We start from the raw sequence: 24,432 nt of genomic DNA, 5'->3' as shown, positions 1-24,432 counted from the left end.
AAAATGGCCCATTTCTGCATTTGATTTTTACTGGTTTAACATTTACTTTAAAAGTAATATAAAATTTCCTTTTTTTTTTTTCCCAAGTTTGTAACTAATCCTGATATTGCTGCCAAGAAAAAGCTGAAGAAACACAAAAATAAAAGTGAAGCGAAGAAGAGAAAGATAGAGTTCCTGCGTCCAGGCTATAAGACCAAGAGACAAAAGCGCCACAGCCTGAAAGATTTAGCAATGGTGGAGTAATGTGCTCCCTCTGCTGATAAAATATCTCAATCTACCCCAAAGCATGAATTTCTCCACATATCTGCTGGTCTGAAATCACAGCAGGTTTTATTATTTAAGTTAAACTGGCACAGATTGTATATTACACAGTTTAATATAATCATGCTCATTTATTTTTAAATTAAAACATCTTCATAATATTACTGTTACCCTTACTGTCTAAAAAACATGTGACACTTTAAGACAACAGCAAAACAGAACACATAAGTTAGGAATAAAAGTGATTTGCAGTATTTTTCTGGGGAAAATTATAAAACTTTATCAAAAGGCATTAAAAGAAATCTGTGCAAATGGAGAAATAACCGTGATCACGGTCAGGAAGATGTAGTATCATAAGATACTAGTTCCTCCCAAGTTGGATCCCACTGGTTAAAGGCATATCTGTGTATAACTGCAAGAATTCTTCATATTATCCTAACAAACTGATTCTAAAATTTATATGGAAGATAAGCTGAAAATAGCCATGATGTTCTTCAAAAGCGGTAACAGGGTTTTTCCCTGGTCAGATATCAAAAGTAAGTCACAAGAAGTGCTATCCATAGTGAACATGTGATAAATTCTACATGAATATTAAAAATTTCTGTTTGTGCAGACACAACTGGGATATGGTATGTAGCATATACAGATAAAGAATGTAGTACGCAGGTTGTATAATAAGTATGAATCAACAAAGGCAATCCAGTAGAAAAAGTGTCAGGAAGGAGAAACAGGCATTGAGAGAAGAAAAATAAATGGCCCTTAAATATTAATACTGAGCTGATGTGGCTATACTGGTTCTTAAACATTCAAGTACTTACATACTAGTTGGTACGTAGTCACTGCCTTGAGACACCAAGTGCCACCCTAACTACGTGAGTCCTAGATTCCCTATCTCCCCACACCAAAAATTACAGAATTAACACCTGGATTGGCAGGGGTCCTCCCCCTACATCAGCTATGTCTGGTTATTAAATATTTTGAATTACTCCTGTATTCAACCTCAATAATTATAAAAATGCAAATTAACATCAATGAAATTCCATTTTGAACTCTTTAGGTTGATAAGGTTGACAATGCCAAGTGCTGGCGAGCTTGGTGAAGCAAAGGGAACTCTTATAAACCTTCACCTATGTGATATCTTTGTCTCAATCTACAACTGATGTGGAAGCAATATTTTAGTGCTTGATATATGTGGGGCAGGGAGGGATCTGGGTGGGCGGAGAGAACAATCCATCCTATGTGCCAGGCATTTGGCTAACATTTTATTTGGTCCTCATAGTATTCCTAAGAACTGCCTAAAATTGGTTCTTTACAGATGAAGAAACTGAGACTGAAGTTAAATAATTCACCGAAGGGTAACATAGGCTGTAGGTGGCATAATCAGGATTCACACCCAGGATTGAAAGCCTATGCTTTTTATAATTTCTAAGTATGGAGTCAGAATACAGCATATGGCATAGAAATTAAATGTTCAAACATTCCTGAACTTTTGCATCTGTGTTTTGATGTAGCTCATCTCAAACAGGAGTTCTCCTACTTCCAAGGGGTTTATAATGTGCCAAAGGCATAAACACGGGGCATCACAGAAGGCTGACTGCAATTAATTCTAAGTGATTTAAAGTGCATGTACTAGTTTTATGAAAATTTTTAATATAAATCAGGAGTTAACACTAAGGCAAAAAGCAGAAAGAACAAGTATCTCAGGGATATTAAGAACAATTTAGTAAATATTTATTTAGTGCCTACTGTATGCCGAGTATACCACACTAGATGCAAGGGACACTAACAATAAATAAGGTATGGTCCCTACCCTCAAGGAGCTTACATTTCCACAACTTAAAGTGCATCTCAAGTATTCTAGATACAAAATTCCACCACTCCTTTTTCAAATGTGAACACATAACACAGCACAATTACCAACCAGGGTTACAAACAGAATATCAGAGCTAAAAGAAATTTTTGATATGGTTTGTCCAAGTCTCTTGTTTTATGGAAGAACAGACAGACAAACAAACTGAAGGAACGGCCGTTTGTGCCTAGAACTCATGCGTTCAGATTTTAAGTTTGGTGCTTTGCCCATTTTCATCGTTCTTCAAAATAATATTCAGTAGATTTTTATATCATTCAAACTCCTGTAATTTACCTATATAGTCATTTTCTGCTAGACAAGGACCTCATAATTTATACCATATTAAAATCAGTATATGCTCTATTTACCACATTCTAGTCTCTGTGATAAAACAGAGATAAGGATCATTCACGTGGTGGTTTGGCTATTACTTCAGGTGTGCTCAGTGTTCAAGACGCCAAGAGCTATCTGCTGCCCAGCATCTGCCTGCCAGGGCCTCTCTTCTCCCATACCTCTCAACAGTATTCCTAAAGTGGGCAGGTTGCGGGGGATGTACTGAGCTATTTAGGTACAAACCCAGCCACTGACCAGAAAGGAACCCAAGAGAAGCTGAAGAGGTATTTTCCTAGCTGGCATATAACCTACTATTTCAACCATGCATATACTTTAAGGTGCCACAATGTGCCAGGCACCACACTGGATTCCAAGATTATATATATACATATATATAGTCTATCAGGAGTGATTTGGAAACTATGAAACAATGTTAATTACATGCTCAGTAACCGTAGGAGCAGCACTGAGAACAATTGGGCTTAGAACCTGTTCTTCAAATTAGACTTCAGAAACCAAATTAAGAATGGGTGCTGGGGAATGGGTAAAAACATTGAAGTCCTGCAGGTGAAAAGAGAAAGCCACATTTCCTTTGATCTAAATGATCAAACTATGAAACAAAGAGGCTAGAGGCCTCCAGAAAGGCAGTAGCAGGAACAGGGAATGGGCCACTAGTATGAGGGGCATCAAGTTTTTTAAATGCTGGTTGTCCAACTTAAAGATTCCCCCCAGTTTAAGTAAATACAAGGGACCATATTCTGTCACCACCATAGCCAATTGTGTGGTAGACTGGACAGTTTGAAAAGTTCCTTTGAAAGTAACTGTTTTTGATATCCTAGCACTAAGTCTATTTTTTAAAGCCAAGAAACTGAGCACAGTTTCTCCCTGTACACCAATAATGTTTGGCTTTTCAAATTTACATGTCCAATTACAGATAAAGAAATGAAAGACAGTAAAGATACCTCTTACAGTGCTTCTTAAAATAGGTTTTTTAAAAATTTCCTTTAATATGTTGTGGATTCCATCAAATATAACCCTTTAGGATTGTTTTTACTACCTCTACTAGTACAGACAAATTTATGGAAATTATTTTGAATATACCGTGTCTACTTCAATTAGCATAATTTTATGTAGGCAATTAAGGATGTCTATCTTGCCAGTATTGAGTTTTGAGGAATTACACAGTTTATGGGATAAGCTTGACACCGAAATCTCACTTTGAGCCCTGTTCTGACCTCACTAGCTGGTGACCCTGTGCAAGCCAACTAATCAGAACCTTGGGTCCATGTCCATAAAATAAAGACATTACAACCTGTCCTACCTCTATCACAGGGTTCCTATATATATGAAAACTTTTTTGGCAACCATACAAGTACTATAAAATGACAATTACAGATGTCAATGAGGTTAACCAGCAAAATAATTTTTCAGCTTCATGCCTATACCCAAAAGCTTTTAAACAAAACAGCTTAAAGTGGTCATTAACCAAATGAAGACTCTGTTACCCAACCATGTCCCTACTCTACTGTCTAATCTTTGGAAGAACTTAATTCATTTTAGTGGAAAAAATCAGGGTTAAGATATTTATTAGTGTTTATACAAACAAGCTGCAACTACTAATTCAAAAATAGGAGAGTTTTTCCTCAGTAAAGAGTACATTCTTTAATAGGACTCTATTTGAATAAGAATTCCATACAAATAGAATATATACTTAACACAAGAAAGCAAGGGAGGATTTTACATTACACAGAACAGACATTCAGTTGGTTCAATCATGGGTGAGTTACCCTTCCAACCAAATACTTATTTTTTATATTTATTACAAATATTGCATTCAGTTCAGTATATGCCAACAATCACACAGTTTTAACATTTAGTAGCATGAAGCCCACTTAACTGTTTCCTTCCAAAGGGATATAGGATGTAGTCTTCATTTCACAAGGGTAGAAGTGACTGAACTACTGTCTGCTCTTTAATGTTTCAACCAACCTGTGAAGACAAAACAGTTTCGTAACATTAACTTCAAACTTTCAGGTATAGAGCATGATCACTTATAGTTATGCTGACAGTGGATTTCAAAGCATTTTAAATGATGAAAGCTAAGATAGTTACACTGAAGAATAACATTATGGACCCAATTTCCATGAAAGCCTTTTAGCTTTCACTTTTATCTGTGCTCTGAATGAATAATCAAAAAGACCAAGTATCTTTTTTCCGGGCTGTTAACTACTTGCAGCATGGCCAGATGTGCATAACTCAGAGGTGAAAACTAGTCTCAAATTGCACAAATCAATTACATGACAGTGTAACTACCGTATCACTGGTCTGTGACAAGGACATCCAACTATGTGTGTGTTAAGGCAGTGAGCATGGAGATCTGTAAGGGAAGGTTCTTGAGAAGAAGACAGTCTTAACCTAAGTCCTGAAGGATAAGGAACTGGAGGATGTGGTAAGGACGGGAAAAGTTTTAAAAAAAAAAAAAAAAGGCAGAAAGCTGGCTTATCTATCTATAATCAGGTAGGTGTGGCTGAAATAATAGCCGATGTATATGAAGACCAGAGGAAGAAAAGGCTGGAAGAACTTAATATGATAAGCTGCAAAGTAATCTGAATTTCATCCATAAGACTAAAGGGAAAGCACATGTGTACAAAGAGCTACACACACAAACAAATGCACAGATGGCTTCTGTAAATATACTTTACCATTCCATTGCCTCATCAAGGCCAGTGCCTTTGGTTGCAGAAGTTTTGAATATTTGCCATTTTCGGTCCTTCAGTGCGGGTAACCCAAGTGAATTTGCCATCTCTGAGGGAGTCATGGCCTGTTCCATGTCCTGCTTATTTGCAAACACCACTAAAATGGCTTTTCTCAGCTCTTCTTCCTAAATAAAATAGAAGGTACTTAATTTTCTCTAATCAATTTGCTTCCTTGACTTTAGAAAGAAATGTCAACAACTATATTATTTTAAAAGTTTATTCTATAATTTTGAATCTACAATGTTCATTATAAATTATTTGAAATTATAGAGAAGTATGAAGGAAAAAAGCTTCATCCATAATCCTACCTCCCAAAAATGATCACTCTTAATATTCGATATTTTCTACTGCTTTATAATTCAGATACTTACAGTTTATTAATATATACATTAACACATTTAAGATCACATTTATATACTGTTCTATACCTGCTCTATAAAAATAAACATTAAATCATGGATATTTTTCCAAACAATCAAAATTTTCCCAAAAAATGTAATGGTTAAATACACTCTATACTATGAATACATATTACCATCAACTATGTAACTGTTCTCCAGTATTAGACTCTCACTAGGTTCTTTTTACTTGACTATTACAGAAACCCGAGGGACACAGTCATTACACAGAAATCTTTGTATGAATCTCTAATTCCTTAACAAATTCTCTAAAAGTAGAATCAAAGTATGAACTATATTGGGATTCTTATTATATATATATTAATACCTTCCAGAAAGGTTATAATAATTTAGGCTCCACCAACAGTGTATGACAGCATTGGAAGAATTAGAAATTACATATTCTTCCAAACACAGCATCTCATTAAATATTATCAGAGTATTAGAAATGCAAATGTTATGTGCAATACAGTTTTCTCCTGTGCACTTTACGTTCATGCCTTTTGCTCAGTTTTCTACTTATTTGCAAAGGGTCTTGATATGATTAAGAACACTAATCCTTAATCACTGATTGTAAAACTATGTACTGGTTCCCTGTTTTACATTAATTTGTATTTGCACGGTTTTCGTTTGTATTAATATAATTAAATCTATCTTTTCTTTTGTAATTCCTTCCAATCCTTTGATTTAGAAAGATCCTCCCTATCTAGAAACGTTAAACATATTCTCTTACATATTCTTGGAGTTAACAACTTCAATTTTTTACATTCAATTCTTTACTCCAGGAAGAATGTATTTTTGTGTACAAAAATAACTTAAATTGGTTTTGCAAGTTTGAATGTAACAGAACAGACCTGACTCATAAGTTCCATGTACTTTATATTATACATTCAGTGACTGAATCAATTATAAATTACTTCCTAAAGAATGAATAATTTTTAGTTCTTACTCATAAAATTACACAAGTCAAATCCCAATTTCACAAATAATCCAGCACAACTCAAGAAACTGTATACTGAAGCTAATAACACTTTTCTTTTATGTAGTACTTTTTATGACAAAAATCCATACCATTTAGATTATATCTAACTAAGTAAGCTTTTATTTTAAAAATCCATTACACTGAAAGCAGTTAAACAGTCCCTTAAAATTCCTTACACTTCAATTTGTTTTAAGAAGCTCTTATGATAAATATGCTACATTGTGAAAAAAAATAAGCAACATTTTAAAATCAGTGGGTCTGCAATTTATAACTCAGAAAGCATTAAGAAGTCATTAGTGAAGAAATCAGACGTCCGACGTATTCTGAGAATGCTTCTACTCTGGTAATCAAATGGCCTAGAAAACATTTAAGCATTCAATGATTGGCTAAGTCAGAATCATAGTTCTGGCAGGAAAAGGGAACTTACTCATCTAATTTTCACAAACAAAGGCAATTTCGTTATTACTTAAATGAACCATAAGCACATTTGAAAAGCTTATTTAACAACTGGAGATTTTTTTAAACTTTTGATTATTTAATGCATCCTCTGAATTCAGCTAGCCAATAAATTACCTTATGAATTTCAGTGACTACAATGTTTTGAGTTTTTAAGTGTTGTGCACTGTTCCACACATCAGGAGTATTAGGGTAAACTCAACTTACATTTTAGGGTGGGAGACATATATGAACAAATATATTTTAAAATACTGGAAAGAAAGAGTAAGTTGTACAAAAAATAAGGCAGAATAAGGTGTTAGCAAATAACTGAGGCTCCTCTCTGAGGCAGAAACATGAGATAAAACATGCCAAGACGGTAGCCATGCAAAGATGTGGAGGAGGAGCATTCCAAGCAGAAATATGAGCAGGTGCAAAAAGCCCTAAGCCAAGCATCGAATGTACAAGCTTGGAGTATCCAAAGAACAGAGAGGTCAGTATGACTAAAGCTGTAAACACTGGAAAGAATAAAGAATGAGAAAGCTGGAAGAGATAAACAAGGGCCAGAGGTGTGCCAGAAACCCAGAAATTCTAAAACAAACAAACAGGCTTTGTTTTTATACCCTAATCTGCTTCCTTAAACTAAGTTATACAACTAGAAATAGATTTTATGAAAAAGTACTTCACAGGAGTAACTTAAAATAGTTTCTTCAGTTTAGAGAGAGTTTTACCTCTGAGGTTCCTAGAAAGAATCTAGTTTAAAGAACTTCCTGTTTGGATTTTTTTTTTTTTTTTTTTTTTTTTTTTGGTCTTTTTGTCTCCATCTCTCTTCCCAACAGAATTTCTAGAATAGGAAGTAATTTATATAAAAGAAAATGACACTAAAGCCAAGGGGGGAAATTTTCCTGCTTTTAATTATTCCTGCAAGTAGTAACAATAAAAACAGCAAGCAGATGTAAAGGATGTCCCTACACTTGAGTAAAGTTTTCTTACCTCCAACATAGCAACTAACTCTGATTTGGAAATGCCAATTCGATCTCGGTCACAACTGTCTACCACATAAATGACTGCATCTGTGTTTGAATAGTAACATCTCCAGTATGGCCTAAAGAAAATTCAGAAAGGGAGAATATATTATTATCTAAAAGAAAAAGAACAAGTTATGTTAATTTATATGCTAGGACTTGGCAATGATGGGGATTAGGAGGTTTACATGCCAATCTTGCCAGCCCCCCGTGTTAGAATCAATGTTTCTGATGGTATGTATCGTATCCTTCAGATGTGGAATGATAAACATAATTCACAGGATCAGAAGTTTCAAAACGAGTTCAGACTTTAGGCTAAGAGAGGACTTTATAATCCATCTATGAAATCACTAACCGTACTGAGATAAAGTTATACATAGACCTTATTATGACATCTAATAATTCTCTAACTAGGAACTCCTTAAGGAATGGGTTCTTAAAAAAAACTTTTAATATGATTTTATACAGCAGACATTAAACTGACTACTGAAGACTTCATGAGCAGAAATGGCTAAAATTAGACAGGGACACAAAAGTGGTTCAAAAAATAAAACCAGTTAAGGGGCACCAGGGTGGCTCAGCCATTATGCATCTGCCTTCAGCATGGGTCAGGATCCTAGGGTCCGGGGATCCAGCCCCATTTCGGGCTCCCTGCTCAGTGGGAAGCCTGCTTCTCACTCTCACACTCCCCTTGCTTGTGTTCCCTCTCTCACTGTGTCTCTCTCTGTCAAATAAATAAATAAAATCTTTAAAGAAAATAAAAATAAAACCAGTTAAAAGTCAGGAGGATGTTTGGAGAATGTCCTACTTATGTTTTAAGATGGTAGGTACCACAGTGAGCAACACTGACAGTCACCAAACCCTCACAGTGGCCATGCCAAGCATAGAATGCAGGGCAGGAGACCTATGAAGACCTAAGTTCTACAGGGTATCTATGTTCACATTAGCCCTAAATGGTGGGCTGAAAGTTATTTTTATAAAATCCAAAGCAGTCTGTTTCAAGACAGAGTGACAAGAACTAAATGGAAGACCCTTTTCAGATAAAAACTACTGAAGTAATTAGATCTTGAATTTTCATGAAAAAACTTTTCATTAAGGTAATATGTGAAGAACTGGCTTCCTTAAATTTTTTTATTTTAATTCAACTGAGAGAGTAAGTAGTTTTACCTCATTTTAAACCAAGTGGTTACCATTTAAATTCCAAAAGAAAACATATTTGACTTACTGCTCTTAACCTTTAAAGGGCTTACTAAATGTTCAGTACTACAAAGTAATCTGGTCTCTGTATACCATACCTGATACTTGTCTGTCCTCCTAAATCCCAAACTTGGAATTTAAGGTTCTTGTATGTTACCGTCTCAACATTGAATCCAATAGCTAGAAAAGAAATCAAAATCAGTAGTCTATGTAGACTAATGCATTCTAAGTATCCAATCCAGTTTTAGCAATTAACGAATTACTACTGAATCACATTATTGGTTAAATTATTCCACTTAAGACAAAGACAAAACAGTTGCTGTGCTATACACACACACACCATCAATTAGGAATATCAGCACCACTTCCAGGTTATATAAGAATCCCTAGTCACCTCTACAAATATAGAATTTTTAGCTCAATGGAAATCATACTGTTAAACTCCCTGTATAATACAACCCTGGCATACAAGTGTTTAGGAGGTTATGTTTAGAAAGAACAGCCACAGATGCATTACAAAAAATGGAATTTTGACGGACAGCAAGTAAACAGGGAACAAAACCAAGAAAGCCTAAATTCTAAACTTCAAGTAGGTTAAGGATTCGGCAATACCTATATACTACTTTATGGAAACTGGTTTCTCTAAGTGTGGCAATCTCACAGACCCTTTGCAGACTTCCTCAAGAGCTCATCTGTAGTAAGGTTGTGGCTAGACGGTCAATGGGAAGTGTCCCATCTCTCTTCCCTCCCATCCTTTTTCGGGGGAGCTCTAACACCACATGGCTAAGGCAGGATACTGTTTTCATTGAAAGGAATCTAAGGGAGGGTGGAGAGGATTCTGAGAAAACTGGTTTCCAAGATTTTAGAAGCTTAAAAAATCAAAGTGAAAAATGACTTATAGCTATAACTGGACAATTAACTTTTGTTTTAAATTTAAGTCTATGTTGGTAAATGCTTCTAATGAGTATACAGTAAACATTCTCTATCACAACTGAAAAATAGCTATACTACACCTGAGTGAAAAACTAAAAAAGCAAGTTTATGATATCTTCCTTGGAATTAGGTAGGAGTGTAATCACCATCTTTACCTCAATTACAAACACTGTTTATATGCACAGGACAAGAGTATGCTGTACAGTTTATTCACTGAAATGCAATTCACTGGGCTGTGTGCACTGCAAGGGCCAAGACTTAACCACAACAGAGATGGGTTACTTTGAAAAGCAAGAACCACGGGAACTAAAATTTAGTGAAGATGGCACAAAGAAAATAACCGATGCCACGGGGCTGAAAAAGTTCTTCTTTCATGAAACCTAAGACTTCTTTTTTAATCTGGAAATTTAAATACTACTAAATATAAAAATATCTTGAGTGACGAGTGATTTCAGAGGCATAATTTAATACTCTTCAGCAAATTCTACAAACTCTTAGTTTAAATATATTAATATTCTCTAAGTAAATTCACATCAACAAATTAAAAAAGTATAAACAACAGTATTCTCATGTAGTCAAACAGGACTGTTTGAGAATATCCTTCTAAGGTATCAACAACTGATTTAAAGTTGAGGTGTTTCTTGATTTAAAAATATCAGTAATACCTAAAAAGGTACCAGATTAATTCAAGAGTCTGTCTCTTCCACTCCATTCTTTAAAAGCAATCAACAGAATTAAATAAGAGAAACAAATCTTAATTAAAATTGTAACAAATAGGGGGAAAAAAGCCTATCAGATGCAATAACACCACTTAACACCTACATAATTCTTTAAACAGGTTTACAAAGTATTTTATGTACTTCATAAAGTCAGTGGGTGTTATCTTCATTTTATCAATAAAGATAATGGCTCTCAATGAAAATGGCTCTTCATTTCCCTTCATTAAAGTGGCTTAATTCCAGCCAACTTTAAAAATAGCTCTAAAGAGCAAAACCCAGCCATGCACAGGGGTTTACAAACTGCCTCTAAACTTATGAAAAATAATGTTACCAATATTATGTCCATACTAGAAGTTTACAAACCTTACTATATTAAAATTACATAATCATTACATTAAATGGAAAACAAGAACCCCTACAATTAGTTTATCATACCAACACTTACTAGGAATAGTAGTAACGACTTCTCCAACCTGTAATCTGTATAAAATTGTAGTTTTTCCTGCTCCATCTAATCCCAAAATTAAAATCCTCATTTCCCGGGTTCCAAACAGACTGGAAAAAATACTTGAGAAAAACCCACCTGAAAAAGTAATAAAAGAAAAAATGCATTCAGTATCATTTTGTGAACTAAGTCCATAAAACATTTAATCTTGCCCTTTGAAAGTGATACCGAATTGAATAATACTGTTATAGTCTCCTCAATTCTTAGGTGCATAAGTTTGCTACCAATGATATATGCTAATCAAGATCAAACAAGTAATTACTGATTGTCACCAGTCCTAAATGTGTCAGGAAGGCACAAGAAGATATATTCCCGAATAAGAGAACCACTGTCCTCATGGAGTTCACTGTTTTATGTAAATTGTTTTAAAAGATTTTACTTACTTATTCCAGAGAGGTGAGAGAGAGAGCACAAGCAGGAGGAGCAGCAGAGAGAGAGGGAGAAAATACAGCAAGGGGGGCAGCAGAGAAAAAGGGAGAAGCAGGCTCCCTGCAGGGAGCCTGATGAGGGGCTGGATCCCAGGAACCTGAGATCATGACCTGAGCCAAAGGCAAGTGCTTAACTGCCTGAGCCACCCAGGCGCCCCCTGGAGCTCACTTTCTAATCATGAGAATATAGATAGCTTAGCATGATCTCCTCACAACCCCTAAACACTAAAGAACAAATCAGAATGACAGTGGGACAATAAGGTCCTCACATGTGAAAAGCTATTGTTTTCACTGTATTGCACCACCATCATCTCTCTAATATAACTTGCAAAAGAAACTGAAACACAGAAGCCCAAAATAACAAAACCTAATTTTGAGAGAAAACTCATTTAAAAAAGTAATAAATGTATCAATGTATCATTAAACATTTCCGGAAAGTTTCCTATACATAAGGCACTGTGTAACATAAAAGCACTTGTGAACAAGAGTTATGATTATCAGAATCAGCACTGATTGGTGATTAAAAGCTTCTGTGGCACCTGGATGGCTCAGCTAGTTAAGCCTCCCACTCTTTTTTAAAATACATTTTTTTAATGATTACCAGAAAAAAAAAAAAAACCACTTTGGCCCCTTCCCACCAAAAGTCATCAGAGAAGATTAAAAGACAGTTACATGAACAATTAAAAAAAAAAAAAGTTGACAACTGAAGTGATATCACATGCAATGCATGGTTATCTGACACAGAAATGACACAATTAAGAGCCTCAGGTCTAGAAAAATGAAGAACTATGGGCCAGAGAACCTTAGAAAAGTGTAACAGAGGTGCATAACTTGACAAAATCTATTCTACCTTTTACACCTTAAAAAATAAAAAAATAAATGAATGAATGAATAAAACCTGGGGCACCTGGCTGGCTTAGTCTGTGGAGGATGCACTCATCTCACAGTTGTAAATTCGAGCCCCACCCTGGGTGTAGAGATTACTTAAAAATAGAATCTTTAAGGAAAAAAAGACTTAAGGGTGTTATGGGAAAAGACAGGAAAGCACTTGTGTTCCAAGACAAGAAGTAAATCCCCTGGAAAATGGAAGAGGAATTAAAATAATCCAAAGAATTTGCATCATTTGGACAGTTGTGAACCAGTTTAAAAATCTGCACCTTCATTTGGGTTCCAGCCGGGAGGGAAGCTAGCGATAGCTGGTGCTTGTGAGGACAATGCTGTGACCTCAATTAGCACTCCAAATACCGATCTTAAAATTTCGCTCACTGACCAGGAATGACCAATACAGTCCCTATTTCCTTCTCCACCTTACTCTATCATTTCCATGAAAAGCTACAGATAAGCAAGCAAATACCAAGTTGGCTAGAAAACATTGGAGCAACATTCCCTTTGGATTTTTTAAGCTGACGCAATCCCAGGGACCAGGACAAGAGAATCAAGCTTCCACTGTGAGGTCAGATCTCATCTTTAACGCAAGAAACCTGCGACTGACAAACTGCCAAGCTTCTCAAGGCCAACTCTGTCCCCCCAGTCAAGCTGGGTCTGAGGAGGTGAGGCAAAAGTTCATGGTCAGGGTTAAGGACTCAGGGCCGGGTTCCCAGGCCGAAGCGCTCTCCGGGGCCGCGCTGCCCCCACCCCCTGACCCTTCTGGGATACAGGGGACAAGAGTGAGAGCAGGGGCGAAAGTTCCAAGCAGGGTCCACCCCCACAGGTGACCAGCCAAGGTAAGTTAAGTCTTCAGCGACCCGCCCCTGAAAAGCTGACTACTCTGGGCTTCCCAGGCTGGCCCTCCTCCTCCTCCTGATCCTAGCCCTTGGCCGCAGCACCTCCATCGCTCTTGGGAGCCTTTCTCGGATTCCTCACCCATGGTGAACCGCCTGTCCGCCCTTGTCGGTGGTCAGAGACAGGCCCCGGCCTCGGCAGCTACTCCTATTCGGGCCTCGGCGCCTCCACCTCTGCTCGCCTTGGCCTCCGGGTCCGGCTTCGGCTCCCAAGCGAATCCCTTGGAAGTCCGGTCAGCCAGCAACTTCCACGTCGGACTCCCGGCGGGGGCGGGAGCGAAGGGCCGCAGCGCCTACGCGCCAGGAACGGCGACCTGAGCGTCCGCGTCGTCGCTTTCGACGAAACTTTGCGGCGCGCTAGGTGGAAGCCAGAAGATAAAAATATTCAAGGACCCCAAATCTCTCTTGATTCTGTTTTCTTGTACTTAAAGGGCTTCCAAATAGGGAAATTCAAATTTTCATTTTAAATTCTGACACCCAAAAGTGGCGAATCTGCCAACCAAAACTTCGAGTCCGGCCTCCACACTGCAGCCGGAATGGACGCCGGCACGGGGTGTAGCGTCGCAGAAGTTGTAGGTGCTGAAGTACCCTGCGGGGAAGACGTACCTTTTCCTGGGTGCTTTTCCCACACGGAAATAGGACTGCGTAATAATGGTAGAAACAGCCCCGCACGGCCAATACTAGTCAACCTTACACTTGAGGTCGCTAACTGGGGGTTTTTGGAGTCGCAGTGGCGTGCAGGGTCTGCGTTAGAGCCGTTCACCCCTTTCTTCCACCTGAGCACCTGACCCCTCTTCTGCGATGGGCAGGATGGACGAGCTGGTTCAGATCACAAGGACTGAGGACCTGTTCCCTCCAGGAGCGTGAGAGTAATGCCGGTCTTGACAGAAAACTGTACTGGGAGGAAGGAAGTGATACCGGGAAGATGGGAAAAAGGGATTCCCCTAGATTCTGATTTTTTTTTTTTTAAGATTTTATTGATTTATTTGACAGAGACAGCGAGAGAGGGAACCCAAGCAGAGGGAGTGGGAGAGGGAGAAGCAGGCTCTCCGCTGAGCAGGGAGCCCGAAATGGGGCTGGATCCAAGGTCCCTGGATGATGACCTCAGCCGAAGGGAGACGCTTAACCGCTGAGCCCCCAGGGGCCTTTAGACTGTAACGTTTTTAAAAGGTTGAGTGTGGGTGTCTTAAAACTCTTAAAGGTGGTTACCTGGGTGGCTTAGTTGTTAGGCGTCTGCCTCTGGCTGTGGTCATGATCCCAGGGTCCTGGGATCCAGCCCCGCCTCCGCCTCCCTGCTCAATGGGAAGCCTGCTTGTGTTCCCATTCTCGCTCCAGCTCTCTCTCGCTCTCTCTCAAATAAATAGTCCTTTAAAAAAAAAAAAAAAAAAAAAAGTCTTACAGGCACACCGAAAAGTAAACCTATCTCTAGCCCTCAATCCCACAGTTCTTCACAGAAGTCACCATTGTATACATTGTCTCCTTCCAAATACCATTTTTGCATATTATGTTTTTATTTAAAGTAGAGATTTTCATCCATTCAAAAGACGTTTATGGACTGCTTCGTTTTTACTTCAATTTTCAGACCTCTCCAGCTGCCTAGGCATTGAACTAGATTTGCCTGTTGCTCTCGCCTCCCTTCCTGGCTTCTCAATCATAAATTCACAAAAATTTTCCTTCCAAGGAGAAGTTCGGTTTTATTTGTTATTTATTGTTTATTTATGGGAGAGTTGAGCCACTCTTTAAACATCTAGACCTTTTTAAGGTTGTGCTTTGTAAGCATTATGTTATCCCAGCTGTTGGATCTCAGTGGGCTGAGATTCCACTGACCTTTTTCACCTGTTCTTCATCCACCTCCAGTCCATATCTTCCCACGCTGAGCTACTGCCACTTGGCAAATCTTGTCCATTACCACTTCAGATTTGGCCCATGCCAGATTTATGTTTCCAGTATAATGCACATAATTGTCTGAAAATACGAATTCCTTTTAAGGGAGAACTGAAAGGAAAGATACACTGTAAAGTTTATATTTGCACCGCATATTCTGAACCAGATAAGCAAATGAGACTTTTTGAGGACGCTGAGTAAACTGAAGCGCTATATACAGATGAAAAAGCATTGTTAATACTATTAGGTGGCATTTCAGCCTTTTATAAGGTGTATTAAGCACCTAATTACAAGTCACGATGGAATCGTTTTTTAAAATGTATAATAAAAACCTTTTAGGTGATTTGATCAAAAACTTTTATTTTTAGGGCACGTGGCTGGCTCAGTTGATTAAGCAAATGCCTTCAGCTCAGCTCATGATCCTAGAGTCCTGGGATTGAGTCCTATATCAGGCTCTCTGCTCATCGGGGAGTCTGCTTCTCCCTCTGACCCTCCCCTTCTTGTGCTCACTCACTCTCTCTCATTCTCTCTCTCAAATAAATAAAATCTTTTAAAAAGCTTTTTTTTATTTTCTTGAAGATGTATTTACTCATTTGGGGACAGGGGTTGGTGAGCAGAGGGAGAGACTCCAAGCACACTCCTCACCAAAGGGCAGGGCTGGATCTCAGGCCCCGTGAGATCATGACCTGAACCAAACAGAGTCAGATGCTTAAGACTGAGCCATCCAGATGCCCCCAAACACTTTATTTTTAAAATTTATCCATTTAACTCTTTGCCTTGTCTGTTAAGATTTGATCTCATTTCCTGACTGCATCAAAAACTTTATTCTCAGAAACATTTGATCTACAGAAAAATCTGCAAATACTGAGATATTAAATTTTTTTCTAATGTAGATTTAGAACAACTAAAATAACTTTTCCTGACCATGTTCAAGGCCTTATGCTATTGCCTATTAAGTAGTCTATAACAATCCCTACTCTCAAGGTGCACTCATTAACCCAAGGATGCTTAAGACAGAAAATTTAAATTGTTTCACAAAGTGCTGAGACATTTGTAAAAGCAAAGCCATAAACCACTTGAAGAAACTTGGCTAGTCTTTATTGATGATAACATCGCAGCTCTACCTTCTTCTCCCTTCTCTCAGTTCCCAACTCCTAAGGCTGCAGCAGTTCCTACTTTCATAGGAACACAGTTTTCAGAGTGTAAAGGAAAATTTAAGGTTGTGAAAAGTTAGATAACAAAACTTCCACTTCCTGTATCTTTTCTGATACTAAGGACAGTCATTATCTAGGAAAGATACTTATCTTTAGGGTAATATCATTTTTTAAAATGTAGTCATTCTTACTATATTGGCCTTGTATTACAGTTCCTGCTTACTAAAAAGAAATACTTGAGGAAACAATTTATAGTGGCATGCTGGAATTAAAGCTAAATATTTAGATTGTAGGTCTGTGGAATTTTATTATTCAAACAAGCACAAAGAATTGACCTCACCTTTTGAGTTTTGCTCAAATGTCATTCTATTTGAAATTGCAATGGGGGGGGGGGTGCTGCCTGGGTGGCTCAGTGGGTTAAGCCTCTGCCTTCAGCTCAGGTCATGATCCCAGGGTCCTGGGATCGAGCCCCACATCGGGCTCTCTGCTGAGCAGGGAGCCTGCTTCCCCACCCCCCACCCCACCTGCCTCTCTGCCTACTCAGGATCTCTGTCTGTCAAATAAATAAATAAAATCTTTTTCTAAAAATAGATAAATAAATAAATAAAATTGCAATCTGGGGCACCTGGGTGGCTCAGTGGGTTAAAGCCTCTGCCATTGGCTTGGGTCACTATCCCAGGGTTGTGGGATGGAGCCCCGCATGGAACACTCTGCTCAGCAGGGAGCCTGCCTCCCCCTCCCACCTCCCTCTGCCTGCCTCTGTGCCTACTTGTGATCTGTCAAATAAATAAATAAAACATTTAAAAAAATAAAAAATAAAATTGCAACCTACCCAACATCCTCCTCATCCTGATGTTCTTTAGAACTTGCCACTAAATATATTATCATTTATTTATTATACCTATTACATACTGTGAATGCCAATATTTCTTGTACTTGGGCACTAAAATATTTGTTGAATTATAAAATAAGTTTTTAAGGCCATGCCATGAGGTTAGTTAACTTAAACGTATATTGTGCAGTATAATTAAATGTGTTTCCTAAAATAGCTACACCAGAACCTCTTGGCCAAACTACCATTTTCACAAAGGTTGTCTTATTTGAGGAGAGGCCACCAGGTGGTGGTATTGCTTCAGACTAATTCATAGACAGAATTCATTTGGTCCACTTAAAAGCCAAGTGGGTAATCCTTTTCAAATCTCATGGTCCAATAATAATTTGCTAAATTTTAAAATGCGAATGCTTTAATGCAATCCAAACAATTAAAACAAGTTCAAAAGTCCTTTTACTATAAAGTCATGATAAGATCAAGTAAGTTCAGAATTTTAAAGCTAAGAGGAACCTCAATTCTATTCACCTCAATTACAGATGAAGTAGAAACGCAGCTGGGACAGCAACCCTGAACATTTAACTTCCAGACCTGGAGTAACTAGATGCTTTCTGTAACTGAGCCTTGATCTATACATTTGGTAAATTGATTTTCAAACACATGACCATGACTCAAGCATCTGTAATTTCCAAACCTGGAAACTTAATATTTCTGTATGTTCCATTACCTAGTGGAAGTTACGTTCTTTGCTCAGATTGTATTCCATGAAGTGGAAACGTATGAAATATAGTAAATATGAATATATAATAAATATAAGCTTCAGAAGGGTTTATCATACTGTGTATTTATAATTGTATTTTAAACTAAGGAGCATTTTGCAATCATAACTAGGCACTGATTTTCACAAAGCAAGATGTGTATTTATATTTCAAATGATTCCTTTCAATGGTATGTATTTTGTCAACAGAGAATTTCTCTTCAAAGGTTTTTTTGTTTCTTCGTTTTTTGTTTCTTGTTTTCTTGGAGTGCCTGAGTGGCTCAGTCAGGTAAGCACCCAACTCTTGATTTTGTCTCAGGTCTTGATCTCAGGGTCATGAGATGGAGCCCCATGTTGGGCTCCATGCTCAACAGGGAGTCTGCTTGAAGATTCTTTTTTCCCTCTCCCTCTGTCCCCTCTGCTCTCTCAAAATAAATAAATCTTTTTAAAAAATAAAGGTCTTGGGCGCCTGGGTGGCTCAGTGGGTTGAGCCGCTGCCTTCGGCTCAGGTCATGATCTCAGGGTCCTGGGATCAAGTCCCGCATCGGGCTCTCTGCTTGGCAGGGAGCCTGCTTCCCTCTCTCTCTCCCTCTCTCTCTGCCTGCTTCTCCATCTACTTGTGATTTCTCTCTGTCAAATAAATAAATAAAATCTTTTAAAAAAAAATAAAGGTCTATTTTTCTTATTGAGATGTAATTCACATACAATAAAATTCATAATTTTTAAGTTAAGTACAATTAAGTGACTTTTACTATATTCACAAGGTTTGCAATGATCACCCAAATTTCAAAACATTTTCATCACCCCAAACAAAAACTCTGTACCCATTAAGCAATAATTCCCAGCTGACCCCACCCCTAGCCTCTTAAAACCTCTAATCTATTTTCCTATTCTAGATATTTCATATAAGTGGGACCACACAATATTTGTCCAATTTTTGCCTGGCTTATTTTACTTAGCCTAATGTTTTCAGGGTTCATTCATTTACAGCATTTATCAAACACTTCATTACTCTCTATGGCTGAATAATATTCTATTATATGGATGTACATGTTTTGTTTATTCATCAGTTGATGGATATTTGGGTTGTCCTCGCTTTTGGCTGTTTGAATAATGTTGCTATGAACATTTGTGTACAAGTTTTTGTAGGAATAAGTGTTTTCAGTTTTGTGGGGTATATACCTAGGAATGGAATTGCTAAATCATACAGTAACTCTTGCGTTTAACTTTTTTTTCTGTGTTTCACTTTTTGAGGAACTACCAAGCTGTTTTCCAGCTGCATTGTTTGCTGAAAGTAATTTCCACCATTTTACATTTGCACTAACAAGTTTGAGGATTCTTATTTTTCACATCCTCACTTATGCTTATTTTCCACTTTTTAAAATCTGGCCATCACAGTAGGTGTAGAGTGGTCTCTCATTATGGTTTTTATTTCAATATTTGTGATAACTAATAATTCCTGATAACTAACAACCTTTTCAGGTGCTTATTGCCTATATGTATATTTTCTTTGGAGAAATATATATTCAAATCTGTTACCTATTTTTTAATTGAGTTATTTTTCTTTTTATTGTTGAGTTGCAGAAGTTTTCTATATGTATTCTGGATACCAAAACTGTATCAAATATATGATTACAAATACTTTTCCAATTCTGTGAGTTGTCTTCGCTTTGTTAATGGAGTCCTCTGATGCACAGCTTTTAATTTTGATGAAGTCCATTTTACCTGTTTTTTCTTTTGTAGCATGTGGTTTTGGTATCCTATCTAAGAAACTATTACCTAATTCAAACTTATGAATATTTACACCTACATTTTCTTCTAAAAGAAAAGTAAAGTAAAACAAACAAAGCCCCCTAAATCTGGTTCATTCTCCCAATTTCCCTGTTTCTCTGCTCAGTGATCCAAATTTTGTCTTGCCTTAACACCTCTGGTTAATGCAGACTTGCTCCTTTCTAGGCCATCCATCAGCCTCAGGTGACCAAACCCTATTCATTCTTCTTTTACTTCCTGATCTTAAGCATTAATCACTTAACTGATTTATCTGTTTCTCCCCACTCTCAGATGCCCCTGAATGCCACCGTTTTGCTTCTAATGAAAGTCTTCCATGTACTAGGTACTCAGTAAATGTTAACGGAATAAAAGTCGTGTTAATTTCTCTGTCATAAGCCTTTAAAACTCATTTTAGAAAGATGTTTGTAATTGTTGGTTACTTACTTTTCCAGGAGACTGTGAGGCTTTTAAGGGCAGGGCCTTTCTTATTCTTCTCTGTATCCCCATTGCTACTACATTGGAGTTCAGTAAATGTCTGTTAAATTCATGAATGGATGAGGCCTGAGATTCTTTTTTTTTTTTTTTAAGAATTTATTTATTTATTTGACACAGAGAGAGAAAGATCACAAGTAGGCAGAGAGGCAGGCAGAGAGGATGGGGGGAAGCAGGCTCCCTGCTAAGCAAAGAGCCTGATGCGGGGCTCAATCCCATGACCCTGAGACCATGACCTGGACCGAAGGCAGAGGCTTAACCCACTGAGCCGCCCAGGCACCCTGAGGCCTGAGCTTCTTAACTGGGCATTCAAATACTTCCACACTCAGGTCCAGCTTATTACCCCTCTCTAGATTAGGCAAACACTATGAATTGGGGGGAAACTCACAGTTTCCAGGACTCTCTAATTTTGGTTCTGAAGTAAAGTTTAGCACTATTATCAGGGAAGGCACCCACTGCTCTGTGGTTCAGATTCCTCTGCAAAATGAAGGATTGGAGTAGATTACAGCTTCTCAACCTTTAATGTATGTATACAAAGCACCCATAGATCCTGAACATGTGGGATCAGACTCTGATCCTGTGTTTCTACCCCGGGGATGTTAATGCTATTGGTCCACTGACCACCCTTCAAGGAATTATAAGACTGTCCTCTACAACTTTGTTTTATCTTCTGGACATGCCTTATGTGTGACTGAAACTATAACATTTTCTCTATTGCTTCTCCTCCCTGGGATGCTTTCTCCATTCATCCTCCTATATGAATCCAACATATCTTTTCAAAGCACTTTCTCCTGGGCAAGGATTTCTCTGACTGCCCTAGTGCCCCTACTCAATCTTTTTTCACTCTATTAAAATATTTATTGTTAGGCACCTGGGTGGCTCAGTTTTGGTGAAGCGACTGCCTTTGGCTCAGGTCATCCCAGGATGGAGTCCAGCAATGGGCTCCCTGCTCAGCAGAGAGTCTGCTTCTCCCTCTGCCTGTCCCTCCCCGCTGCTGTGTGCTTTCTCTCTCTCTCTCTCTCTCAAATAAATAAATCTTTAAAAAATAAATAAATAAAGTATCTATTATGTCGGTGCTTGGTGTTTGACCCATCATCTGCAGATAATTGGTTCATTATTGGTTCTTGTATGTATGCAAGTACCCAGTGAGTTTTCTTTACTATAAGGCTTAACATAATGCCTCACATATGGGAAGTACTCAACAAATCATTGTTGAATAAATGAATGAATGAACGAATGACTCACTTCAGCATTACTACTCCAAAGAGAAATCAAATGTTTTACTGTACTATATTGTTTTCTAGAATATGGAGGAAAGATCTAATATGGAATTTCCACAGTCTACTTACATGAGGCAATTCAATCTAAACAATTTGATCTTTCAAAAATAAATGATATCAAAATATCTAAAATGAGTTATATTAAAACTCAAATTTCTCTCTGCAGTTTCTGAAACGATGAAAATGGCTACCACTGGTTTCTGTCCCAATTCCCAAAACCAGATATGCATAATATATTACATGTAGGAACTTGGCATTATATAGAATAAGAGGTTGGTCCTATAGAATAAGAATTAGTATTATATCATGATTTCAATAGCCTGGTTAAACAACCTGCCTTACACCCAACACTATGTTATATATCAAGTAATGAAGTGAACTCTGGTGAAAAACAAAGTCTTTATTATTGATTTAGAGAAGTTGTTTTTTAATTTTAAAGTTAAAATAAGGAAGTTCTTTGAATATTGCCTAACTCACTATTGTGGGGAAAAAGTTAGAGGCATTTGAGAACATAGTACCCTACTTTGCATTTCTATTAAAGTTTTTTTTTTTTTAACTTGCAGTATTTGTTTTATAAGATAGACTTTAACTCAAATATCCATTTATTATTTTTGACAAAGAAAAGAGCTATATTGTACATTATCAAATTCCTGACCAGACAGATGTTTTGGTTGTAAGTTATCAAATTATAAAAATTTCTTGGTAGACTGTAAAGTGCCAGCTCCACAAATATAAAACACTTTAATCATGATTATGCATAAAGTATAACATTTCTGCAAAGTGTTAGAAAATATGAGTTGAATGAGCATACCTAGTAGAAGTACTGTATTGCTTGAGTGGAGATATTAATCACAATGAATCTCATTGTTAGTAGGTTTTAATAATCTATATCAGTTTGTTTTATTTAAACTCCAAATGATTTCCATTCTTAACTTAGTTTACCCACCTCTGATGGAAACTCCTCCCCACAAAACAAATAATGAAGTAAAAAGTCTCAGCAGACTTTTTATAAAATTTTAATCATCTTTTATTTACCACTCTAGCTCTGATAAAATATTTATGGGAAGAGGTTATTTTTAGTTCAGACTTTGCAAAGCTCTGTCACCTCCCAATTTGAGTTCAGCAGAATGGAGCAACACAGGATATACAACTGATGGAAATCACTAAGACTAAGAAGGGGCTTTTGTTATTCTTAAAAATTGGTATCTCTCTTGAGGTACCTGGCTCAGGCAGTAGAGCATGCGACTCTTGATCTCAGGGTTGTGGGTTCGAGCCCCATGTTGGATGTAGAGATTACTTAAAATGAAATCTTTGGGAAAAAAAGTATCATCTCTATAGAATCTGGAAGAACACTTGAGATCTCCGGGGCCAGTCTCCTAATTTTATAAATGGGAATATTGTGGCCCTGAGGTTACCCAGTTCATAGTTAGAGTCAGGCTTGAACTCTTCTCCTTCTCTTCAATCCATGATGGCCCTCTTCACTTTTTAAGTGAGACATGGAAAAACATGAGTAGTGAGAGCATCAGGAAACACACATAGATGAAAGAGGTGGCCCAGTCTCTTCTGGGCTGGCTGGGGAGCCCTGCCAGTTTATCCATACCCTGCTCAGCTCTCAAGAGTCAGCCATCCTTGATAGACTCAAACTTCAACCACTGGCTAGAAACAACTAGATGGTAATTACACAAATGGTACTTTTCTAAATGTGTCTTATTATCCATATTTGTCACTGGATGTCCACATTTTTCAAAAAGGGAAGCAAATATTGACTTTCCCCATGAATTTTTCCCATTATTGCCCTTCATCTTCATCATATGCACTTTCTAATATAAATTATCAAATATTTACTTTGGGTCAGTCAGTGTGCTAATCTCTTTAACTGTTTTACTTCATTCCATTTTCATAACTCTGTAAAAAGCATACTGTTTGTTATTCTCCCATATTTAAAAAAATATTTTATTTATTTGAGAGAGAGAGTATGACCAGAAGGGACAGAGGGAGAAGCAGATTCCCCACTGAGCAGTGAGCCAGACATGAGGCTAGATCCCAGGACCCCAGGATCATGACCAGAGCCAAAGGCAGAGATTTAACCGAGTTAGCCACCCAGGCACCCCTCCCACTTTTTTTTTTTTTTTAAGATTTTATGTAATTATTTGGGGCAGAGAGGGCACAAGCAGGGGGAGCAGCAGACAGAGAGGGAGAAATGGGCTCTCCACTGAGCAGGTGCCCAATGCAGAACTTGATCCCAGGACTCTGGGATGATGACCTGAGCCAAACATAGACACTTAACCAACTAAGCCACCCAGGCACCCCTCCCACATTTTAAAGAAAGAAAGAAAAAAAAATGAAGCTTAGATGGGTTAAGTAGTTTACCCATGGTACAGAGCTAGTAGTTGGTAGAGCTAAGATTGGATCCCAAGTTCTTTGGCATGAGAACCAGACTTCTTAAGCAGAATTGCTAGGTTCTGCTACTGAGAAAGAAACTGACCTACCCAAAATAAGAAATGTCCTTATTATTTATAATTTATATTTATATTTATGTTTATGTTTACATGTATATGAAAATATTTACATATTATGTTCTTTTTTAGAAGACTTTATTTATTTGAAAAAAAGATTTTATTTATTTGAGAGACAGAGATCATGAGCAGGGATAAAGGGAGAAGT

General features: G+C 37.6%; 2 protein-coding genes across 3 annotated transcripts in view; one reads left to right on the top strand and one right to left on the bottom strand.

The window, feature by feature from the left end:
• The window catches only part of UTP20 (UTP20 small subunit processome component), a 100,150-nt gene extending 96,750 nt beyond the window's left edge, over positions 1-3,400 (top strand). The window contains exon 62 of the mRNA XM_032346617.1: positions 88-3,400. Coding sequence (XP_032202508.1) covers positions 88-243 — 156 coding nt within the window. The 3' untranslated portion in view covers positions 244-3,400. The remainder of the gene's footprint in view (positions 1-87) is intronic.
• A 474-nt stretch (positions 3,401-3,874) lies between these two features.
• On the bottom strand, positions 3,875-13,850 carry ARL1 (ADP ribosylation factor like GTPase 1). Of its 2 annotated transcripts, XM_032346619.1 has the most exons (6): positions 13,685-13,850; positions 11,334-11,471; positions 9,335-9,416; positions 8,008-8,119; positions 5,146-5,324; positions 3,875-4,432 (listed from the first exon to the last, which is right to left on the bottom strand). In XM_032346619.1, exons 1-6 carry the CDS (start codon positions 13,686-13,688, stop codon positions 4,402-4,404), a joined length of 546 nt encoding a protein of 181 aa, XP_032202510.1. In that variant the 5' UTR covers positions 13,689-13,850; the 3' UTR covers positions 3,875-4,401. The 2 variants fall into 2 exon arrangements, with proteins under 2 accessions (XP_032202510.1, XP_032202511.1); XM_032346620.1 differs by lacking the exon at positions 11,334-11,471 and having other exon boundaries at positions 13,685-13,797.
• Positions 13,851-24,432: the final 10,582 nt, after the last annotated feature.

The sequence above is a fragment of the Mustela erminea genome, chromosome 6, assembly GCF_009829155.1.
Source record: "Mustela erminea isolate mMusErm1 chromosome 6, mMusErm1.Pri, whole genome shotgun sequence".
In the NCBI taxonomy this organism is placed as follows: domain Eukaryota; kingdom Metazoa; phylum Chordata; class Mammalia; order Carnivora; family Mustelidae; genus Mustela; species Mustela erminea.
This window is presented reverse-complemented; position numbering and strand designations above follow the sequence as displayed.

What these genes read in the sequence shown, in the direction of transcription:
- ARL1 (XM_032346619.1), bottom strand. An exon ending in AGTTAGTTGCTATGTTGGAG is followed by an intron (nt 5,325 to 8,007) that starts GTAAGAAAACTT and finishes TATTTTATTTAG; the next exon opens with GAAGAAGAGCTGAGAAAAGC. An exon ending in CTTGATGAGGCAATGGAATG is followed by an intron (nt 4,433 to 5,145) that starts GTAAAGTATATT and finishes TTGTCTTCACAG; the next exon opens with GTTGGTTGAAACATTAAAGA.